The sequence below is a fragment of the Rhopalosiphum maidis genome, chromosome 1 (assembly GCF_003676215.2).
Source record: "Rhopalosiphum maidis isolate BTI-1 chromosome 1, ASM367621v3, whole genome shotgun sequence".
Taxonomy (NCBI): Eukaryota; Metazoa; Arthropoda; class Insecta; order Hemiptera; family Aphididae; genus Rhopalosiphum; species Rhopalosiphum maidis.
In genome coordinates, this window is record NC_040877.1 from 3,228,446 (window position 1) to 3,248,815 (window position 20,370).

A 20,370-nucleotide genomic window follows, 5' to 3' on the forward strand; every position below is an offset into this window, starting at 1 on the left:
TTCTCTATAAAAAAATCTAATTTTTACTATTGTCAAAAAAAAATATAATATGAAAAGTACTACCTAGTGGTTATTTCAACATAAAATGTTTTTACATAAGACATGGTCATATAACAAGGTAAGTATCCAAGATTGATTTAATTAACTTTAAGTACAATACAATATTATACTTTGGCTACAGAATTTATGAAAAAATACTGGTAAAAATTTTAAAAAAAAAATGAACAAAAATAATATTATGTTATATATATTATAATCTTTTGTTTGCATTTTATAGCTATACTGTACCAGTGATTTATAGATAATTAATTATTGACATTGTATACTAATTGTATACAAGGTGATTTACCAACAATTCCCACTCCCCCTTTTTTTTATAATAAAGTTATTCAAAATCTGGTGTTTGGGATTTTAAAATACATTTGAAGATCATATTTTTGAGTACTTGAAATTAATGTACCACTTAAGAAAAGTCCTGCAGTGATACAAAAAAAGTTTAGTATTTGGAAACGTCTTCGAGAGTATTTAAAAATCAGATTCTGATCAACTCTATTACTCAAGAAAAAGAATGCAGGCATCCTTGTTAAATCACCCTGTATAGCTGAGAATACACTGTTTTGTTATTTAGGAATATGGACATGTTTTAAAAAATAATTTAAATATTGATAAAATAATAATAAATCAATTTGTTTCAATTGCTCTTCAAATATAATACTTGCTTATTATAAGCATTAATATTTTTTTAATGAATTCTCTTCTCAGTACTTAACATCTGAATCATTAAATGAATGCTCAATCATAATATTTCTATATTATTTCTTATATTTATGACTTATATTATTTTTTAAATTAGAAAATTAATCAAAAAATTTACCTTATATTATAATATTTACATTTATTAATAATGTTTAATGACTTTATGTGTTATATTTATATAGTATATAAATTGTTTTAAATAAAATGCACCGAATAACAAATATTAATTTGTATTTTAAAATGTATAGTTTTTTTTCTATTTATTTATTTAAACATCAATAACCTGATGTACTATGAATACTATTTATTTATTTTATAAAAGAACTTTTCCAAATGTAAATATTTTATATAAGTTTTATTTTATAATATAATAAAATATAATAAATGTTGTTAACAACGCGATTTTATTGAACACTGTAAATTTATACAATGAAAAAAGAAAAATTTTTACTCATATACTTCCATCACGTCATCTTCATAAATACATAAATCTTCCATCATTTCTTCAAGACTAATACGTGGTGCACCATCATCATCATTATCATCTTCCACAGCAGATTCAACACCGATATCTGGATTTTTGTAAATATTAATATTTTGCCTTAAATCTTTGTCCTCTTCCAAATCATCCATAAATTCGTCCATGTCACTAAATATTTATTATAAGTATTATTCATTAAATTTATAATTTTAATTATTAAAATAAGATACTAACTTGTCATCACTTTCAAAATTAATTTCTGTATCTGTGGTCATTCGTTTCAATTTCCAGGTACGTTTGCGATGTCTTGCACGGTCAGGATAATTTTTCTTTATAAGTATTACATCTGGCAATGATGTTTTTGGCAATTTATCAAAATTGCTATCATTAACATTACTATCAGCAATAGCATAACCCAAAACTGTATCCATAGGTTTGAGCAAGTGTCCTAAATGTGACCGGCAATGTATAGTGTCTGTGGTCAATCCCAAATCACAAGATCTAACTACCCATACATCAGCCAACATATGCTAAATTAAACATTTACATACTATTTTAAAATCAAATATATTTAAATAATAAAAATTCTTAAAAAAAATAATAATGAAAATAATTTGTAGTTTATAAATGACAATTAAAAAAATCTACATAGAGGATTTAAATGTCCAAAGTTCAAACTAATAAAGTTTTTACTATTAAATATTGATTGTTACATAACTATAATAAGAAGTAATCAATTTATTAGGAAATTGATTATACTAAAAAGTGTAATAATTGCTTGTAATGAAGAAGAAATCTGCTATTTTTTTTACAATACATAAAATTATCTAACATCGATAAAAGCATGTCTTATTATTTGAACTATTTAGAGTTATTTGACAACTAATAAATACAATCTTATAATTTGAAATTAAACAATTTTTAGGAAATTAAATCATTATTATTTATTAATAAACAAGTATAAAACTAATTGCAATTCACAAAATAGAACTATAACCTTCCGCTTTTATTTCTTCATCTATAGTACTATTTAACTACTAATAAACTTACTTTGTATGAAAGTTGACCTTGGCCTGGAAATTGCACTCTGTCTTTTTCCATAATTGGTTCAATATCCATTACAGTGTATTCTGTTAATTGTTTACTTTTGAATATACTTTGAAAACTATCCCTCCAATATGCAGAACTACTCACCTCAGCCACTAAAAATAATATAATTAACCATTATAGCATAGTAGTATACCTCCAGAGAATGGAAAAATATCAACAATTACATTGGGCGGTAGAAGGATCAATCAACTTAATAGAGTTAGTTACTCTATATACAATACAAAGTGGACTGATTCCTCCTAGTTGCTGGCTAACTTTTTTAGACAAGCAAACAACACTATCCTTCATAACAGGAACAATTTCTATGCTAGAAAATAAAAACATATTTAATTTTTAGAAGTAACTCAAATTAGATTAGTAGTTTAGCAACTGGTGGCTTGCTTTAAATTTAAGAACAAAAAATTTTTTTTATACTTTTCAATGAAATGATTTCATTATTTTAAAGTTTTAAACAGTATTTTTTTTCACTGTAAATAACTTAAGGATATAACATTTTTATTTTTGTCCGGTTAAACTCTTTTAAATTTGTGAATGTGGCTCAAGTCCAAAAAAGTTACCGACTACTGAACTAAATAATAATCAAAAATTCAAATTACTAGTTTATAGACTATTTACGTAGTAATTGAATGAAATATCTCTCTGTGATTTTCAACTATTAATGATAACTCTATTATGAAACCTTATTTTTTTTATTGAAAATTGTCTTTTAGTACAGATTTAATTAAGGTAACAAAAGTTTTGTTCTCTATGTATATCTTATCTATTAATAATTGATGTTATTACACCAAACAAATTGTATAATATGTATTATATAGACATAAATTATATTGTTTATTATTGAACCAAAAATATCTTAGAAAAATCTATTGAGCAACTAATACTTAATTTCGAATAATTTAGTTATTGATTATATATATAGTTTATTTGTAAATAAAAATATATATTTTATGTATTTATTATTTAAACAGTTTTGGGTTTTCAACTTTTTTTTCCTCTATGTGAACAATAGTTAATAAAATAATAACCTAATAAAATATCATTTAGATTAGCAGATCTTCACCATTTAATAATAAACCATTTAAAAAAAAACAACAACAATAAAATATGAGAATATTTCTACTGCATTAAATAAGATTTTACACCAGTACCTTGATAGCTATAAAAATACCTGTATGTGAATTTGTAATTATAAGTATTACTATGAATATCATGTGATAACAACTTTTTAGAATGCTGATATCGACAAGGCAACACAGCAGACATAAAATCTACAAGCTTACGAGCTTGTGATTCTGTTGAATAAAAAAAATCTAAACCATCTGAAATAGATAATATAATATTAATATCAATAGTATATATTTGCTGTTTAGAAGTAATAAAAAAAATATTATACTTTACTTGATTCTGGTTTAATAGACAATGTATTTTGATGTGCCTTATGTTTTAACATTAACTGTTCTAAGTAATAAAATGTTTTCTTGTTATCTGATTTTTGTCGAACTTGAACCTGTGATCATAATTTTTATAACTTTTAATGCTGAATTAATTATATTAATGACAAATATTAATATAGTAAAGAATCATAATAAGATAAATAAAAATGTTGTACTTAATAATTGAGTTATCAATAATAATGCCTTAAAAACTAACTTCAAATTTTACTTTTGTTTATTTAATAATATACTTACTAAAGCACGCCAATAATCCTGAGCTTCGGACCTATGACAATCATCACACATTTGATTTGCAACTGTAAACTCAACTACAAACACTTGCTGCAGTGTCATGCCACTCATCACTTCTCCGTGCACAGTAAGTTTAACCTAAAATGTAATTTAAAATTTAAGTCCCTTTTTACTATTATTTCTATAACTTATATTAACCTTAATACGTTTGGAATGAGGTTCTGTCCAAATAAATCCAGCATCTACTAGTTTCACTTTATTCAATGCTTTCAGTTTACGCAAACATAGCCCCAATAGTTCCTTCGATTCAAGCGCACAGGATATCCATTCAAATGGTGGTTGTAGATATCGCTCACAATTGCGACAAAATTGCAATGTTCCTTGTTTGGGTATGTCTTGTGTGATGTCTACATGTATACGAAGACAAGAAACACACATGTTGGCCGGATTAGGCTCCATAGTCACACCACACTGGCAACATAATCTATAAGAATACAAACAAGCAAAATCGTAAAAAAACTGTGCAAATCTATTTTTAAGTTTTACGAAAGTAGGATAAGTAATACTTACATTTTGGCCACCGTTGCCGGTACGGAGGTCGGAGCGTAGTCCATTTTCGAAATTTGAGTTAATTTAGTTCAAGACCGGCAATATGAACATGCGAGTAGTATGTCAATGAGCATGTCACCACCATAAAATCAAAAATTACGTTCTACGATCTACGAAATTGATAATATCATCAATAATATGATAACACAAATATACAGTGAGCTCATTTATGATCGATATGAAAAAGTCATTGTAGTTCTGTTGGTAACGCTTAATAAGTCAATGTATAATGTTTGTTTACTAAACAACCACATACCAGGTGTATAGGTCTAATATTGATCTATTCATCAACTATTGTGCATCTTTCACAATTTTGCCGTTGGTTGTTGCTTTCTACGTCTGTTACTCTGTTACCGACTACCGGTTACCGAGTACCGGGCACCGGCGTCTGGCGAGTGGCGACCGGCTTTGGCGGCAGTTAACTTGATCAGTGCTTCTAACGTTTATACGGTTTACAGATTTTATCCGTTTTCTGTTAAGCGTCATTTGCTAAGGGATCGGCCGATCAGCGGTTTCTCCGCGTCGCTCTCGATCTAACACTTTTGTCGGCTTAAACGCCGCGCTGTGAATTTTACGAAGGTGAGTAACAATTATTTAAAATCATTCATCAATATAACAGCAGTTTAGTTTAATTTATTGTTAACATTACTTACATCTTAATTTTGCTGCTCAACGTGTGTTTTGCACTAAACTTATACATGTTTTTGTTGTTAGCCATTACTATCCTACATGCGCTTTTGAGTTAGATTTAAACGGGTATGTGAACACCTATGTGATGTTTATCCCACGCCCCAATGTTGATAAGTTTTGAATTACTTCTCAATACTTGGTGTAAAATCACTAATAATTTATTTCGTTTAAAGTAAATCATATTGTATTCAAGTCGAAGGTGAAACGTCGAATTCCATAAGAAATGACCACAGTTGATACTATTCGTTTTAAAAAGCATTTTTTCATTATGCTTTAGAATACCTAGAATTTAATATGCATAAAGTATAAATGTCAATAAAAATAAGAATGCATGAATTTTTAATTATTTTTGTTTTATATAATTGATATATTATCCATCGTATAATTTGTTTTAACCTTAAAATTATATAAATATTGGTTGTTACGCCATTGTATTATTCCCATTTTAGATCTTATACTCATTTGTAGTGGTTACCTGGCGGCTTGTGCAAAAGGGTTAATGAGTATATGCGGCATAACCTTTGCTTAAGACATGTCTTATTGTTATCGAAGATTAATGGCTATTATTGTTGTTTTTTTTACCTGTTGCATACTACATCTCATAACCTAACCTAACCTTAGCATTTTTGCAAATTATCCGTAGTATTAGTATAGCTTATACATTAAAAAGATCTTTATTTTTATGTTATAGCTAACCCATGCTTCACCACTGTTCATCCCTATACTATTACCAAGTCGTCCCAGTGTATCTATTTTGTTAATGTTAACTGTATTTTTTAATTTAAAAAGAAGTGGTAATGTTTTATCATATTTTTATCGGATATGTTATTTTATACGATGTATAATACTTATTAGTATATATTAGAATTTAAAGTGCATTTTTTGTAGTTTATGTGTTTTATCATGATTATTATTGTATTTAATATTATTTGGCATAATAATAATTTAATATTAAAGGTTGATTGTGCAAACATACGTCATACGTAAAGGCTATCTTGTTGTATGCGTTCTACCGACAACAGTACAACTACAACATACACTATCATGTCTTATTATTACCACTCAACTATATTTAGATTTAAAACAATATATTCTTTTAATAATTGTATAATGTAAGTAAAAGTGGTTTTAATGAAAAACATACATTTTTATAATTAATTAGGTACTTAATATATTATTAAAAATTATTTATATTATCATTGTTTATTTGTTGTAGTCTTTCCATTCATTTCATTTTAGTTAATAATCATAACTATTAAAATACTTGTGCTATGTCCCTCAGAAATGTTTTAAATTTATTGATTATAAAGATATAAATTATATAGTAGAGCGCAAACGACTAGATAGCATTTGTAAATTTTCTCCATTCTATGTTTCCCAGTTTTAACCACCTAATATTAATCAGTCTTGTAAAAGATACTTGTACTGTACAAGACGACTATTGTTTATTCAAGAAGCCTTTCCCGATCATAATGAAAGTGTACAGTAAGATCTAATTGACCCATTAAAATAATCATATTAATTTTTATCTTTTGTTAATAATTGTTTACTGGTATTATTTAAGATTTTGAGTGAAGCGATTTAACAATGCGTGTTTCACTGAACTCTCTAGATAGTTCAGTGATATTTTTTTTTGGTTACACAATAAGTAGTTGATAAAAGTCTTTGATTTTTCACATTCGAATTAGTTCCCAAGTACTAGGGTCTAATATCTAATCGTTTGTACCTACTACACTAATTGGGTTCAGGATTGTTTTAAATAAATGTAAAATACAATCAAAAACTATTAAAGATATTGATAATGACTGACTTTTCATTTCTTCTAAATTTTCATAAACCACTATTTAATTGGGGATAGAGAAAAAGTCTCCAGAGGGGGAAGTACAAATGAATATTTTAAATAAAACTAAGCTTTAACATAATATTTTGAGCTATAGCTTTTTAAAAATCTTATTATTGTATTTATTTTATTTTCTCCAAATCTAGTACAGTTATAACTTATAATATTATTAACTAAAAATTAAAAATATTTGTGTATATAAGACCTTCATATGCAATTTTCATGTTTCCTTTATTAGATTTTAAAATTTCCATTTAAAAAAAAAAAATAAAAATCTGTTTAATATTGTTTGACGTACACTGTCTTTGTCTATGACACACTCATACCTATACTGACCTACTGCACTATAGTATATAAAAGAGATCACCGTATTTTACTTAATTATATCCCGCTCTAACCGCCTATATGCATATATGTGTGTAGAATCTACTGCCAATCCCGTAGGTAAAAACCAAAAATTATCGTTTTTATTAACTTTATCATTATTTTATCCACGGGTTTCCACAGCAACCTAACTTATATTAGGTATGAGTTATAAGTCTATAAATGTATAATATAAAGTAAATAGTAAATTTTATCATTTTAATTTTGGTTTTTTACACCAAACTAACATATTATAAAAGTTTATATCATAATATATAGTGATTATATAAATTTTATTTAAAATATTCTAATATGTAATTTTTTCCCCTGAGACACTCCTACCATCCTATTATATTAGCTATTACACTTTTTGGCATTTTCCTGTATGGAATATGTTAGTGACCTATTATTGTCTAAGGAAACGCGATACAGTCCGATTTCTACTTTCATTTGACATAATTTTAATTAGACTGCCATTGCTATAATGCCATATTGATAAAAACCTTTTACATTTTCTCATATAGATATTGAAAGATTACTTTATATGAGTTATTGCTAATAAAACAATAGCATATTATGACATTACATTTTATTAAAACAAAAATTTACAAATAAAAAAAATGAACCCAACTACTTAGTGTAGTAGCTAAAAAAACCGGGACTCAATTAGTACAACAGTTTTTAATTCAGGATCAACTTGGATGTAGTCTGATTTTTAAAGGTGGTTTTGAATATTCAATCTAATGTGTTCTTGAGATATTAAAATTCAAATGATACTAAAATTTCTTATGTACCTAGTAGTTTTTTTATTATTGGCTAAAATAGGAATTTTTAAACTGCCTGTTTTTTACTTATTTTGTAATTCCAAAATGATTTACCATAGACGATTAAAATTTTCACCTAGTGCTTATTTTATAATTTTCCAAATATTTTGACTAGAGCTGTTTGTTGACAATAAACATTTTTTTTATTTTTTTTAAACATCAGTAAATAATTTATGAATAATTTAAAAAAATGAAAATGCTTGGAAAATTAATACAAAGTTTCTAATAAATAGTTTGTTTCCCATTTTAAAAAATAACAACATTTTATTCGCATTATTTTCTTATAAACATTTAAATTTTAACATCTGTCAAAATTTCTAAAATTTATTATTATATTGTTTTTGGTTTTGCAGCCTATGTATATTTAAAAAAAAAAGTATCGGAATTCAAATTAATTTTTATGAGCATTTAAAGTTTAAATTTCCATGACTTAGGATATTTACCTTTAAAATAACTATTCTAAATTTGAATAACTATATATTAAAATGTTCATAATAGACGCGAATGTAGGGAATTTGGGTGTTAACCTTCCCCCATACAAAATTTTTTTCCTGCATTCATGCCTGGTTTATAAAATAGTAATATTTTCTATACATTGACTTTTTATTTATTTTTTGTTATGAATATCAATAAAAAGAAATATGTATTCCTTAGCTCAATATTTTTGAAAATTGAATACAAGATCCTACATAAATTATTTTTATGTCTGTACAAAATTATTAAAAATCCATGAGCATAATTTTTTTGTATGTAATTTTAAGATGAGAAAAATAATTGTAGCTAAACTTTAAAAATTTAATATAAAATAATAGTATTTTGTATTTAAACTAAAACATTAAACACATTATTGCTTATTAACATTTTATGAAGTTCAAATTTGAACAAAATTACATATTTTAAGAATGATTAACAATATTAATTATTTTTTCATAAATTAAGAACTTTATTTGTATGAACTTAAAATTTAAATGTATATGGTAATGTTATGAATTTTACTATACTTATACCTACAATTTATTTATTTTAAGATTTCATCTTTTTATACTATGAACCTATTATTTTTTTATGTTTATAAGAAAGATGTTATTAAATTTTAATTTATAAATAAGTTAATACAATAATGGTATAAATGCAATATTTTCTAAAAAATTATATCAACCTACCGTAACACTAAAAATAAAATAAATGACTTGTATAGCTGTATTAAAAACTTTATCATGAGATATACTTAATGGTATTAATGATAAAGTCTGATGTTAACGTTCCGTTTCCACTTAGAATCTGTTTTTGCATTTAATTATTTTCATTAAATAACACTAACCCACTTAACGTTTTATGTACATCAAAACAATACATACTCGACTACCTTTTTTTAAATATTGTGTTGTGTATTTTAAAATGGTTTTGTTGTGTGGCCTTTTAAATTAATTAATATTATCATACTTAGGTATTATTAGTGAAAACCCCTATAATTTTTTTTTTCTTAAAAATTGATGATAGGCATTAAAACAAATTCAATGTAAAAAGTATCTTGATTTTTCCTAACTTTCTCCATAACTTACAACATATACTGAATATCAAATATTGTAATTACATTTTTATATATATATATATATAAATACTATATGCGTAATAATAACTAGGAAGTAGCACTGAATAAAATTGATACAGTCTGTTCAATTAATTTGATTGATCTACATCCCACCCCTTAAAATATTTTTTTTTTAAATAGCAATAAATAAATATATTATTTTAAATATAAATCATTAATATGAAATTAACATTCTTGTGTTTAATAAAATTGTAGTAAAAACTTGGAACTCTACAGTTCTATATTTTGTACCCACCCACCTGATTTATAAGGCAGTCCGATTGAACTAATTAAAGTGTGTTTTAATCAGCATTACTTACATATGGTTAAAAATCTGAATCAAGGATAATATTTTGAAAAAGTCACTATATAATCATTAGTAAAAGCATAGACAATGCTTTGGGTTATAATAAATATTGTTAAGTCATAAAGATACCTATTTTATTTTTTTAATGTGTCACAACATGTTAATCAATAACAATTATTAAACTCATATTATTTTGTAGTTATAAATTTCGTTACAAATGTATCTATATATAAACTTGTAACAACAGAAATATTAATTCTCGCTCAAATTAAAGTAATAGAATAATTATAATATTTATGTAGGACATTATTCTTAATTTTCATAATGATATGTTATTTTTTCAGGTAGGTACGATGGCAGTTTGTTTTATTTGTGATGTAAAATTATATGGGGAACGAACACGTGTATGTTCAAGCATTACACCACACAGTAATGCACCATACCCTGAAAAAATTGGTGAACTTGTAGGAGAGGACTTTGTCATTATTGTAACACCCGCTGATCATATGTGCAAGAAATGCACATCACTTTTAAACCATATGGACAAGCTTGAAAATGATTTGAAACTTGTTAAAAATGCAATGTTAGCATCTGTACAAAAGAAATATGGTTTAGTGCCTGCTGATCAACCTGTTAAATCTGTTAATGTAAGAATTTATTTTATACTTATTATCAGGGCTAGGATTTGTATGCAATAAAAAAATTGTAAAATACACATTTTATTTACCTATCAAAATAAACATTTTAATTGTTATTACTTAATTAGGTATTATTTTAGTAATACAATTAATAATTCACATTCTATAGTGTAAATACGTGTTACATGATACAACTGTGATTGGGTCGTAGTATTGATTTGTTAAAAAAATCGCTTGAAAATTCTACAACAAAGTGTGATAATTTGGAACTTTAATTATTGGCTTACGGCATTTTCAAAATAAAAATCACTGAAAAACATTCTAATAAATGGTGATACACAGACAGCTGTTCAGTTTGTGTTCGTAGTACACGAAAAAGATTAGAATTGTATGTAATATACTAATACCTGACAAATTGTGTCTTATTTTGGATTTTATATTGATACCTACTGCTACATACTTTTTATTAATTGTGTTTATTTTTCTCTGTTAAACTATTCAATCTTTTATCACATACTATGCCATAGCCCATAGGGGATTGTATTTATAAAAATAGAATTTATGTTTGACAAAAAAAAATAAGTTTTTTATTTTGATCAATTTAATTATTATGGACACATATCAAAATAATTGTGGACATTACTCACTGAAACTCCATTTGGGAGTAATAAAAAAACATGCTGTTGCATACAAATCCTAACTGTTTATTATTTGTTTTTTTGTTATTTGTACACTACAGTAAATCAATTTTTTTTTTTATTAGATTGTTAATGGGCACTTACGAACTGATGACTTAGAGGTTGGTCAAAGAAAAGTTCCTAGTGGTTTGACAGTTAGAGAGCCTTCTTCAAGTAGTACTCCATTAAAAATAAAACAAGACAACGCTTCTAAAATGAAAATTTACAAATGTGGTTTTTGTACATTCCAATCTAAAGACCTCGGTCATGTTCGGTATGTTTATTAGTAATATTATTTTTTCAATACCAATACTTTATTTGTATTTATATTTCAGTTTCCATATGCGTTCTCATTTGAAAAAAAAAGATGGTGAAAATTCTAATCAAACTGTTATGACTAAAACAGTAACCCAGGTAATAAAATATTCAATATAAAATAATGTATTTTAAAAAATATTGCACAATTCACTAATGCTTATTATTTGCTCAATAATAATTTATTTTATTAAGTAGGTTTTTACAAATACTGTAATTAATATATATTGCAAAATATAAATAGGTACATTAGTTAAATCATTATTAATTTTTGTTAAAATACTTGTAATATTTTATAAACTGTAATATTCTTTATGCATTTGTGTATTGGTAAATATACTCACGGGTATACACTATTAAAATATGTATTTTTAACCTAGAAAATGTTTCTTTTACCTATTTTTTTAGTTAACCCTGTATGCTTTTAACTTCTAATATATATTACTATAAAGTCATATTTTCATAAGCAACGTTCCATTGTATACTATTAATTGATTGGAATGTAGTATAACTGTAAATTGATTTATGTATAATTCGTATTTAAAATATATAATTACATAAATTAAATCTCAACTGTTTTTGCTTTAATTATATGTAGGACAGAGGACTTGCATCCATTAAAAATCACCAAATATGCATTTTAAAAATAAAAATAAAAATATTTATTTTTGTATTTTGTATGACAGAATTTATTATTTTGAATTAGCTTTATTTATTCTACGTTATATTGTGAACTATACTATTTATTAATAAAATAAATATAAATTCATCATATGGCAATTTTCAGGTATTTCTAGGAAAAACGTATACTCATCAACAATTAAAAAACCATATGTACGACAAAAAATAAAAAATTTAAACCTCAATAGAGAAAAATTGATAAAATTATTTACTAAGAGGACGTAGTACCTGTATGTGTTGGCCTCTGTCTTACACATGTACAACATAGCAAATTTTCGTTTACCATTTTCAATATTGTGCTGTTAGTTTTGATATTAGAGTGAACTAATGTATTAAAACATTTTAAAGTAACATTATTATCCAGGGCCCCACAGAAGCTTTTTACTGATATTGTTATTTTTAAGTAAATTATGATCATTTTAAAATGTGCAGTTTCAAAAGATCATAACTTTTTTAAGAATAATAATATCAATAAATGGCTTCTGTGGGGCCCTAGATAATAATCTTGCCTTTAAATCTTATAATAGGTCATTTTACTCAAATATCAAAACTAACAGCGCACTATTGAAACTATTAAACCAAAATTTGCTATATTGTATGTATGTAAGACAGAGACAACACATGCGAGGATGAGTAATACATCCTCTTAAGTTAAAATATGTCTCCTAAAGTAGAAAATGGATAAAATATGATCTAAAAACAAAATAAATATTTATATGCAGAATAAAATTTCAAAACTAGCTCTGATAGTATGAAATGTATTTTTTTATGACTGCAAAATATATATGCAAATGCTACAATTCTCTGCTCTAATTATATGTTTTATAGTTATGCAAGAAATCAACATTGTCTTAGTTTAATATGAAAAATAAGTTGTAAACATTGTTTCAGTGAGTTACCTTTAATTCTCCTAGATTGATAATGATGTAAGGGATAAGACTGCATTGATATTAAGGATAATTTAATAATGTTTATTTTTCAAAATGTTATTTACTAAATTGAATTTAAAATTCATTAAACACATCTAACTGCCATTTATCTTGCACATGATAATGGAAAGATTTCATATTTATATTTTACAAAGAATAATTCCTGTTGATTGACCAAATAGATTTTTTTTTATAAATATAAACATGTTTTAAATTTAAATAATTTCAATAATATTAATAAGTAACTTATTCAAAAATGTAAATATTAAAAATCTATCAATGCACAGCAAATATTCTTCTTTATAAAATAAAATATGTTTTATTTTTTATGGTTCTTAAAAGTTGTTTGCTTTGTATGTTCATAGCAGCAGCAGCAGCAGCAGCAGCAACAGCAACAACAACAACAACAACAACAACAACTACAACAACTACAACAGCAGCAACAGAAAAAAAGACTGTACAGATGCCAAGTGTGTTCTGTATCTTATGATAGCAGATTTGATTGTCTTGAACATATTCAAAAAGATCATAACCAACAACCATCTTCAACAACTGAGGTTTAACTAATTATAATTTCATAAATGTTTAAATCCACTTATGCCTTTTTTTTAAAATGTTTAGGAAAAGGAATCTGAAGTTACTACAGAAAATGTACCAGTTTTCCAAACAGATGTAATAAACTCCGTAGATAATCAACAGGTTGTGGTTAAGAAAGATGATGGAAGTCATTTAGTTGACAAAGACTCAATGGACACAAATATGTTGTTGAATGACAATATTCCAGTTGAAGACTCAGCTGTTCCTAAGCAAGGAGAAACACAAAATACTTGTGACAATATGTCTGGACAAAACGAATTAATGCAAGTCGACCAAGAAATGCCTGTTACAAATGTAGATATAAGTGATATGGCAGAGATTGGAGGCACTGAGACTGGAACACCAGATCATTTGGACATTGAATCAATGTTGGCTGCTATTCATAATGATGTTGTCTCTCCTCCAAATGATGACAGGGATGCCCAAATTTAATTAAAGAACTAAAAACTGCAATACATTTTTTATAACAGTTTTTAGATTATTATCACTTGATAATAAATTAAATTGATGTTTTTTTATACTTGACATTTATTAAAATTAAATTTAAAAATAAACCAGTACAAATAATTTAAGTTACAATTTTTTATATTAGTACATTGAATTATTACTTTGAAAATAAACAATATTCTTGGAAAATGGTATACATATTTATTTGGACTAAAATGTTTCTAATAAATCAAGTATTATGTTTATTTTAGTTATTTTTTAAGGAGCTCTTCCAACTTGCCATTTTGAGACATCTTTCTTACGTCAGAGCCACCACCAATAAATACACCATTTACAAAAACACGTGGCACCTATAATAATAAATACAATGAACTGTATTAATGCTTAATATTTTATACCAATTTATTGATTAATTGTGTCAATAAACTTACCGAACGGGCACCAGTTATTTCTTCTAAAGCATCTTGAATATCATCCATGTCTGGTCTCTTATCTAAATCGATAGATTTGTAAGAAGCTTTCAACTTATCGAAACACTTTAAAAATTAAATTAATTGTTATTAGACATTAGTTATAATTAGTCTTGTTGTATAAATATTAAAAAATATTTACTTCTTTAGCCATCTGACAGTAGCCACAGTCTGATTTTGAGAAAATAACAATAGGATCATGCGCAATAGCATCTTTAACAAACTGTGTAGCAGCCATTACTTGAGTTGGTGAAGGTATTCTCCTGCTGGAAAGCGAACCCATTAGGTTTAATTAGTTATATGCGTTCACAAAAGGCGCAGTAGAAATTATGTAATTGGTATGTTTTGTGTATTTGAAGGTAATTTTGTCTGTCAACACATTAATTAGTTAATATACAATAATACAAATTAAAATCTTAGGCCTGGTTAACTCAATTTATAATACATTTTCATGCAAGTTCTAATTTTATGAGTTAAGACTAAAGTTGGATATCCATTTGCAATTAAATACAAATAAATGGTTTATAATATTGTATTTAAATAATATTATTAAAGAATAACAAACAACACATAATTTATTTTATCATTATTAATAAAAAAAATTTAATAGTGAGTAATAACCCATAAATTAACCCTTGTGGTTTTAATAATTGCAGCTTGACCCTCCCTTAGAAAAATTTCTCCAAGGTACCAAAATTAATATAGTAGGTAAGTAAATTGTTTTTTATTAGTAAAGAAAAAAACCACGACTGTACATCAATAAATGATTATATGAACAAATAAATTAGGTTAAAATAACATTTCACTATTTAATTGTAGTCATTTCTTAATGCTAATATATTGAAAATTCAGAAAACATTTAAACATTTTTTTGTACAATACTATCGATAATCTTTAATCATCAGAAACAAAATATTTTATTAAAAACTTTGATAATAATAATAAAAGAATTTTAATATTGAATTATCTTTTTGAAATAAAAGTTTTTAATTCAGTCTTCAGACTTCAAATATTGGTTGAAAAAGAGTTATATATTTCTGTAAATAAAAATAAAGCTCTTATTTTTTATCAATTACAAATTTGGATAAAAGGGGTTAACAGACAGTTAAAAACTAACATCTTAGACTTCAGATGATAGATAAACTAAAGTTACTTTTCTTATAAATTAATTTCCAACCCAATGAAAGGCACTATAAAAAGAAATACAATTAATAGAAAAAAAGTTTGATGAACCTGTGTAAAAAGTAATTTATGAAAGTTTCACAAATTAAAACTTGTTCTTAACCAACCAAGTGTAGTCAATATGTCACCAAAAAGAAGAAGAAACAAAGGATGAAGAAAGCTTATTGACTTATAAAAATTATCTTAATTTATGACAGTCGATTGCTTAGGATCTTGTATAGGTACTCAATTAAAGCTTATTATAAGGTAATTATTGCTAACATTTTTTATTGATTTCATATTACTCAGCAATGTCTCCCTACTCTTTTTATAAAATCTTCAGTTTTGTTTTATTATAAGAGACAATTGTGCTTAACTGTGTATGATAATAATACTATTCTAAAATCAAGTTAAGAAAACAACTTGATGTCTGACTTGTACAAGGTTGTGATTTAACTACATGGTTGACTTGGTGGGGGTGAAAAAACAAGGCAACACTTGTCCCACTGCCGATTAAAACTGGGTTTGCCATTGGGTTGTTTCTTAGATTGAATAAAATATAAAAAACTACCCAATATAAAAATTACAAACCACATATTTTTAGTTTCTAATTATACGTAGAACACATGAAAAATGTGACATTGAGACGACAATGACTCAAAATTACTTTTGATTTTTTGAACTTTTAAAGTTAAATAATTTTGAAACAGTTAAAAACAGATAAAGGTATTTTCAATTATAAAACTACTCTTAAAAAAAATGAGCAATTTATAATATTAATTTTTTTTCAAAGAGGAAACGGTAAAAATATAATATTACATCTGCTACCTTTAATTCCCTCAACAAATTACAAATTTTATTTCAATTGAAAATTAAAAATGAGGCTCAAAATAATGATCTAGATCTTTGTGAGGTTACTATTGATTGAAAATAATAAAATAACTTATTAATCATTACTATAATATTACAATGTATCAATGTTACTCTAAAACCAAGGTAATTTCTTATTTTTTATTTATGTTAAAATTTAAACCATGTTATAATAATATAATGAAATTAGGTGAGTAATATTGAATGATTTTGTGTCTTTTGGATATTTTAACAAATTAATTTATTTTATTTTATTCAACTTAAACGTTCGTACAATATAGCAAGTTTTACATTTATAATGATCTTTTTTATTCTGCTGTTTTTAAAATTGGAGTGAATTAACCTATTATAAAATACATAGGTGTGATTATTATTGAGGATGTCTGAGGATTTTATTGATATTGAATTATAAAACATGTTATGAGCATTTTAAATACTTAAAAATATGCCTATAGTGATCCAACCCAGCATTCAAAATTCAAAATTAACTATATAGTACTAGAAACCATAAATACGTATACATACATTTTCAAAATAAAATTTCATGTACAAAATCAGGAAGTGAGAAACAAATTTGTATCTTGTTTTTGATGTTCTATGATTTATTGAAAAAAATATGCATTTGCTAGAACTTTTGAGCCTTGGTCATGAATTATGGTGGTAATTAGATATTATTGCATTAAGTCATTAAAAATCTCTAAATTTTAAATAGATGTCTTTGAATACCATATAAACACATAATTAGTTCTATAAGTAATTCTAACCACATAATTAACTCACGATTTGACAAGTTTTAAAACTTTAAATTCTGTACCTTTGTGGCAGAAGTTAGTAAGTGCCGAAAACTCAAAAAAAAATTTTAGGATTAAACATTATATGTTTAAATATAATTAATATGTGAAAAATATAATTAAAATTTTTTTATGTTATTAGATTTTTTCGACTTTAGTCTTTTGTACTAAGCTTCAAAGATGTATTCCTAAATAAGGTAACAATGATAAATATAATTAAGTTATACCTACATTAAAACATAACTAATAAAAATTAAATTATGTACTTAAAATTATGTTTAATTTGTATGTATTGTCTTTATTTTGTTAACAGGCAACATGGCCCATTAAATGTTAAGAAGAATTTGTTTCACTCAGTTGTTTTAAAGAACATGCTACACCGGCATGTATAGTCTCCGTCTTACAAATGTAAAACATAGCAAAAACTGTTTTGCGTTGGAAAGAATCAAGAAGGCTAGTCATAAACTTATAACTAAGAAACAAAATTTTCATCACATAAAAACATAGATATCTGTGCATAAAAAGGACAATTTTGGCTGTGAAATATCTTTTTTTTATTATTTGATACTGGAATTACAAAGAAAGTTATTCAATTCTATGGATTTTAAAACAATAAGAACTTTTTTAGTATAAGTTAGGTTAGGTCCAGGGTTAGGTTCTCAACTATTTTGTACATCAATTTGGAGTCAATCACTACAACCTGAGTGGTTTTATCCCACACAGAACAGTTTTTGCTATGTTTTACATTTATAAGACAACATGCACGGGTATAGTGTTCTCTTAACAAAACATAGTTAACCTTTTATGAAATTTAAAAGGAAGAATATTATTTAGACATATTTTATACTCTAAACTAAAATTGTAGACGTGTACTAAGTGCCCTAGAAAATATTCTTGACTTTAAATTTAATAAAAAAACAGTTTAATTGTTATATTAAAACAATAGAGTAAACAAATTCTTTAGAATAATAAGTTGGCCGTATTATACGCCAGTAAGATAATGACAACACTATAATAAATAAATACAATTAAGTAAATACAAAAATTAAATACATATGTCTGATAGATGCATTATACATCAATACAAACAATGATATTATTACAAATACATACTTAAAACACTAGTATTTATAATTCCTGTCAACACCAATTAGGATTGTCGATTAACATACTAACAGTAAATAAAACTTGTCTTACAATAAGTATTTACCACTTGTTTGTACAGATTAAAGAAATAGATTTTTTCAATGGTGGCTATCCGAGTGTTACACCTTTACATTTTGTGGGAGTCACAATAAAAGTGAACAAATAAAATATTAGATTTGATTTTTTTGTCACTACTTATGCAGTCGTGTGTTATATTTATATGACACATCAACAAAACATATGGGATGAGTGTATTGTATAGTACTTATTCAATAGTTGTATAAATTATTTTTAAGTGCATAATACTAATTTATAATTTTAAATACAATAATGTACAATAACTGTTTTATTGTAATTTGTGTTTTAAACAATGGTTTAAACAATACCAAATAAACTATCAACAATTTAAATAGTTATATTATATCCATCCTATTCAACAAACCAAAATCAAAATCACACAATATATTTAGTCAGCTTAAAGATATAAATATTACTAATCCCTTATACTATTAATGTAAATATAATATTAAAATGTTTAAACTTACTACTGAATTTCAAATTACGGAGTGATTTTTGAATCAAAATACTTTTAGGTTCGACGTTCAGAAACAAATGACAAATGAGTAATAGGCGATAAGCAATGAATATTGAATAATGAATAACGAACGATAATTTATATTTATAACAATGAAAACTAATTATTAAAATAATTAATATTATGTAATAACCTTATATCGTTGAAATAATGATAATTTTATCTCAATATGAAATGGATTCTACCAATTCTACCATTTGATGGCAATTTAATGATAGGCATGCCCCTCGGCCATTACATTGCCAACCATAAAATCCAATTCAACATGATAAAAATGTTATCATGAAATTCGCCGCTGTTTATTGGTCGAGTTATAAGGCGAATTGGATGCTGAATACTGACAAATACTATAGTCTATAGATCTATAATATTTGATATCGATATGCGAATGACCCGACAACATTTCAATTATTTTCAATCAGTTTCCATTTTACTATTTTAGTATCTTACTGCCCAGTGCCCGTCCTTATTTTATAATGACAATTAATAATTATTATTACATAAATAATTTAATAATTTATGAAAGATTTAAATGTAAATTATAATATTGTAGTATGTGGTATTTCCGTGGTTATAAACAATTACTACACATTTATCATAAAACACTTATTTATTCAAAAAGTATTCATGTTTTCGCCGCAATTTTAAACCTCACAAAATGTTTGTTCATTACTCCGCCTGACTAGACTTTAAATAAGTATAACTCATTAACTACTCTACATAACTGTCCCGCTTAGAGTTGCATTTTTTCAATCGATTAACCAATTATGCATTTATGTATCATTCGTTAAAAATAA

General features: G+C 25.5%; 3 protein-coding genes across 8 annotated transcripts; 1 reads left to right on the forward strand and 2 right to left on the reverse strand.

Annotated features, from left to right (window-relative positions):
* Positions 1-1,141: 1,141 nt before the first annotated feature.
* LOC113548035 (60S ribosomal export protein NMD3) lies at positions 1,142-4,743 on the reverse strand. The gene is made up of 9 exons (XM_026948681.1): positions 4,603-4,743; positions 4,231-4,516; positions 4,036-4,170; positions 3,746-3,854; positions 3,516-3,666; positions 2,512-2,654; positions 2,288-2,439; positions 1,472-1,767; positions 1,142-1,405 (listed from the first exon to the last, which is right to left on the reverse strand). Exons 1-9 carry the CDS (start codon positions 4,644-4,646, stop codon positions 1,204-1,206), a joined length of 1,518 nt encoding a protein of 505 aa, XP_026804482.1. The 5' UTR covers positions 4,647-4,743; the 3' UTR covers positions 1,142-1,203.
* Positions 4,744-4,987: 244 nt separating this feature from the next.
* LOC113547800 (SUN domain-containing protein 2-like) lies at positions 4,988-14,609 on the forward strand. 4 transcript variants are annotated; one of them, XM_026948305.1, is made up of 6 exons: positions 4,988-5,220; positions 10,601-10,903; positions 11,658-11,845; positions 11,907-11,985; positions 13,862-14,053; positions 14,118-14,609. In XM_026948305.1, exons 2-6 carry the CDS (start codon positions 10,610-10,612, stop codon positions 14,523-14,525), a joined length of 1,161 nt encoding a protein of 386 aa, XP_026804106.1. In that variant the 5' UTR covers positions 4,988-5,220; positions 10,601-10,609; the 3' UTR covers positions 14,526-14,609. The 4 variants fall into 4 exon arrangements, with proteins under 4 accessions (XP_026804106.1, XP_026804107.1, XP_026804108.1 ...); XM_026948306.1 differs by having other exon boundaries at positions 13,865-14,053; XM_026948307.1 differs by having other exon boundaries at positions 13,868-14,053.
* On the reverse strand, positions 14,604-19,742 carry LOC113547802 (glutaredoxin-2, mitochondrial). Of its 3 annotated transcripts, none has more exons than XM_026948309.1 (4): positions 19,524-19,742; positions 15,153-15,379; positions 14,972-15,076; positions 14,604-14,890 (listed from the first exon to the last, which is right to left on the reverse strand). In XM_026948309.1, exons 2-4 carry the CDS (start codon positions 15,291-15,293, stop codon positions 14,792-14,794), a joined length of 345 nt encoding a protein of 114 aa, XP_026804110.1. In that variant the 5' UTR covers positions 15,294-15,379; positions 19,524-19,742; the 3' UTR covers positions 14,604-14,791. The 3 variants fall into 3 exon arrangements, with proteins under 3 accessions (XP_026804110.1, XP_026804112.1, XP_026804111.1); XM_026948311.1 differs by having other exon boundaries at positions 15,153-15,273; positions 19,524-19,739; XM_026948310.1 differs by having other exon boundaries at positions 15,153-15,276; positions 19,524-19,731.
* Positions 19,743-20,370: the final 628 nt, after the last annotated feature.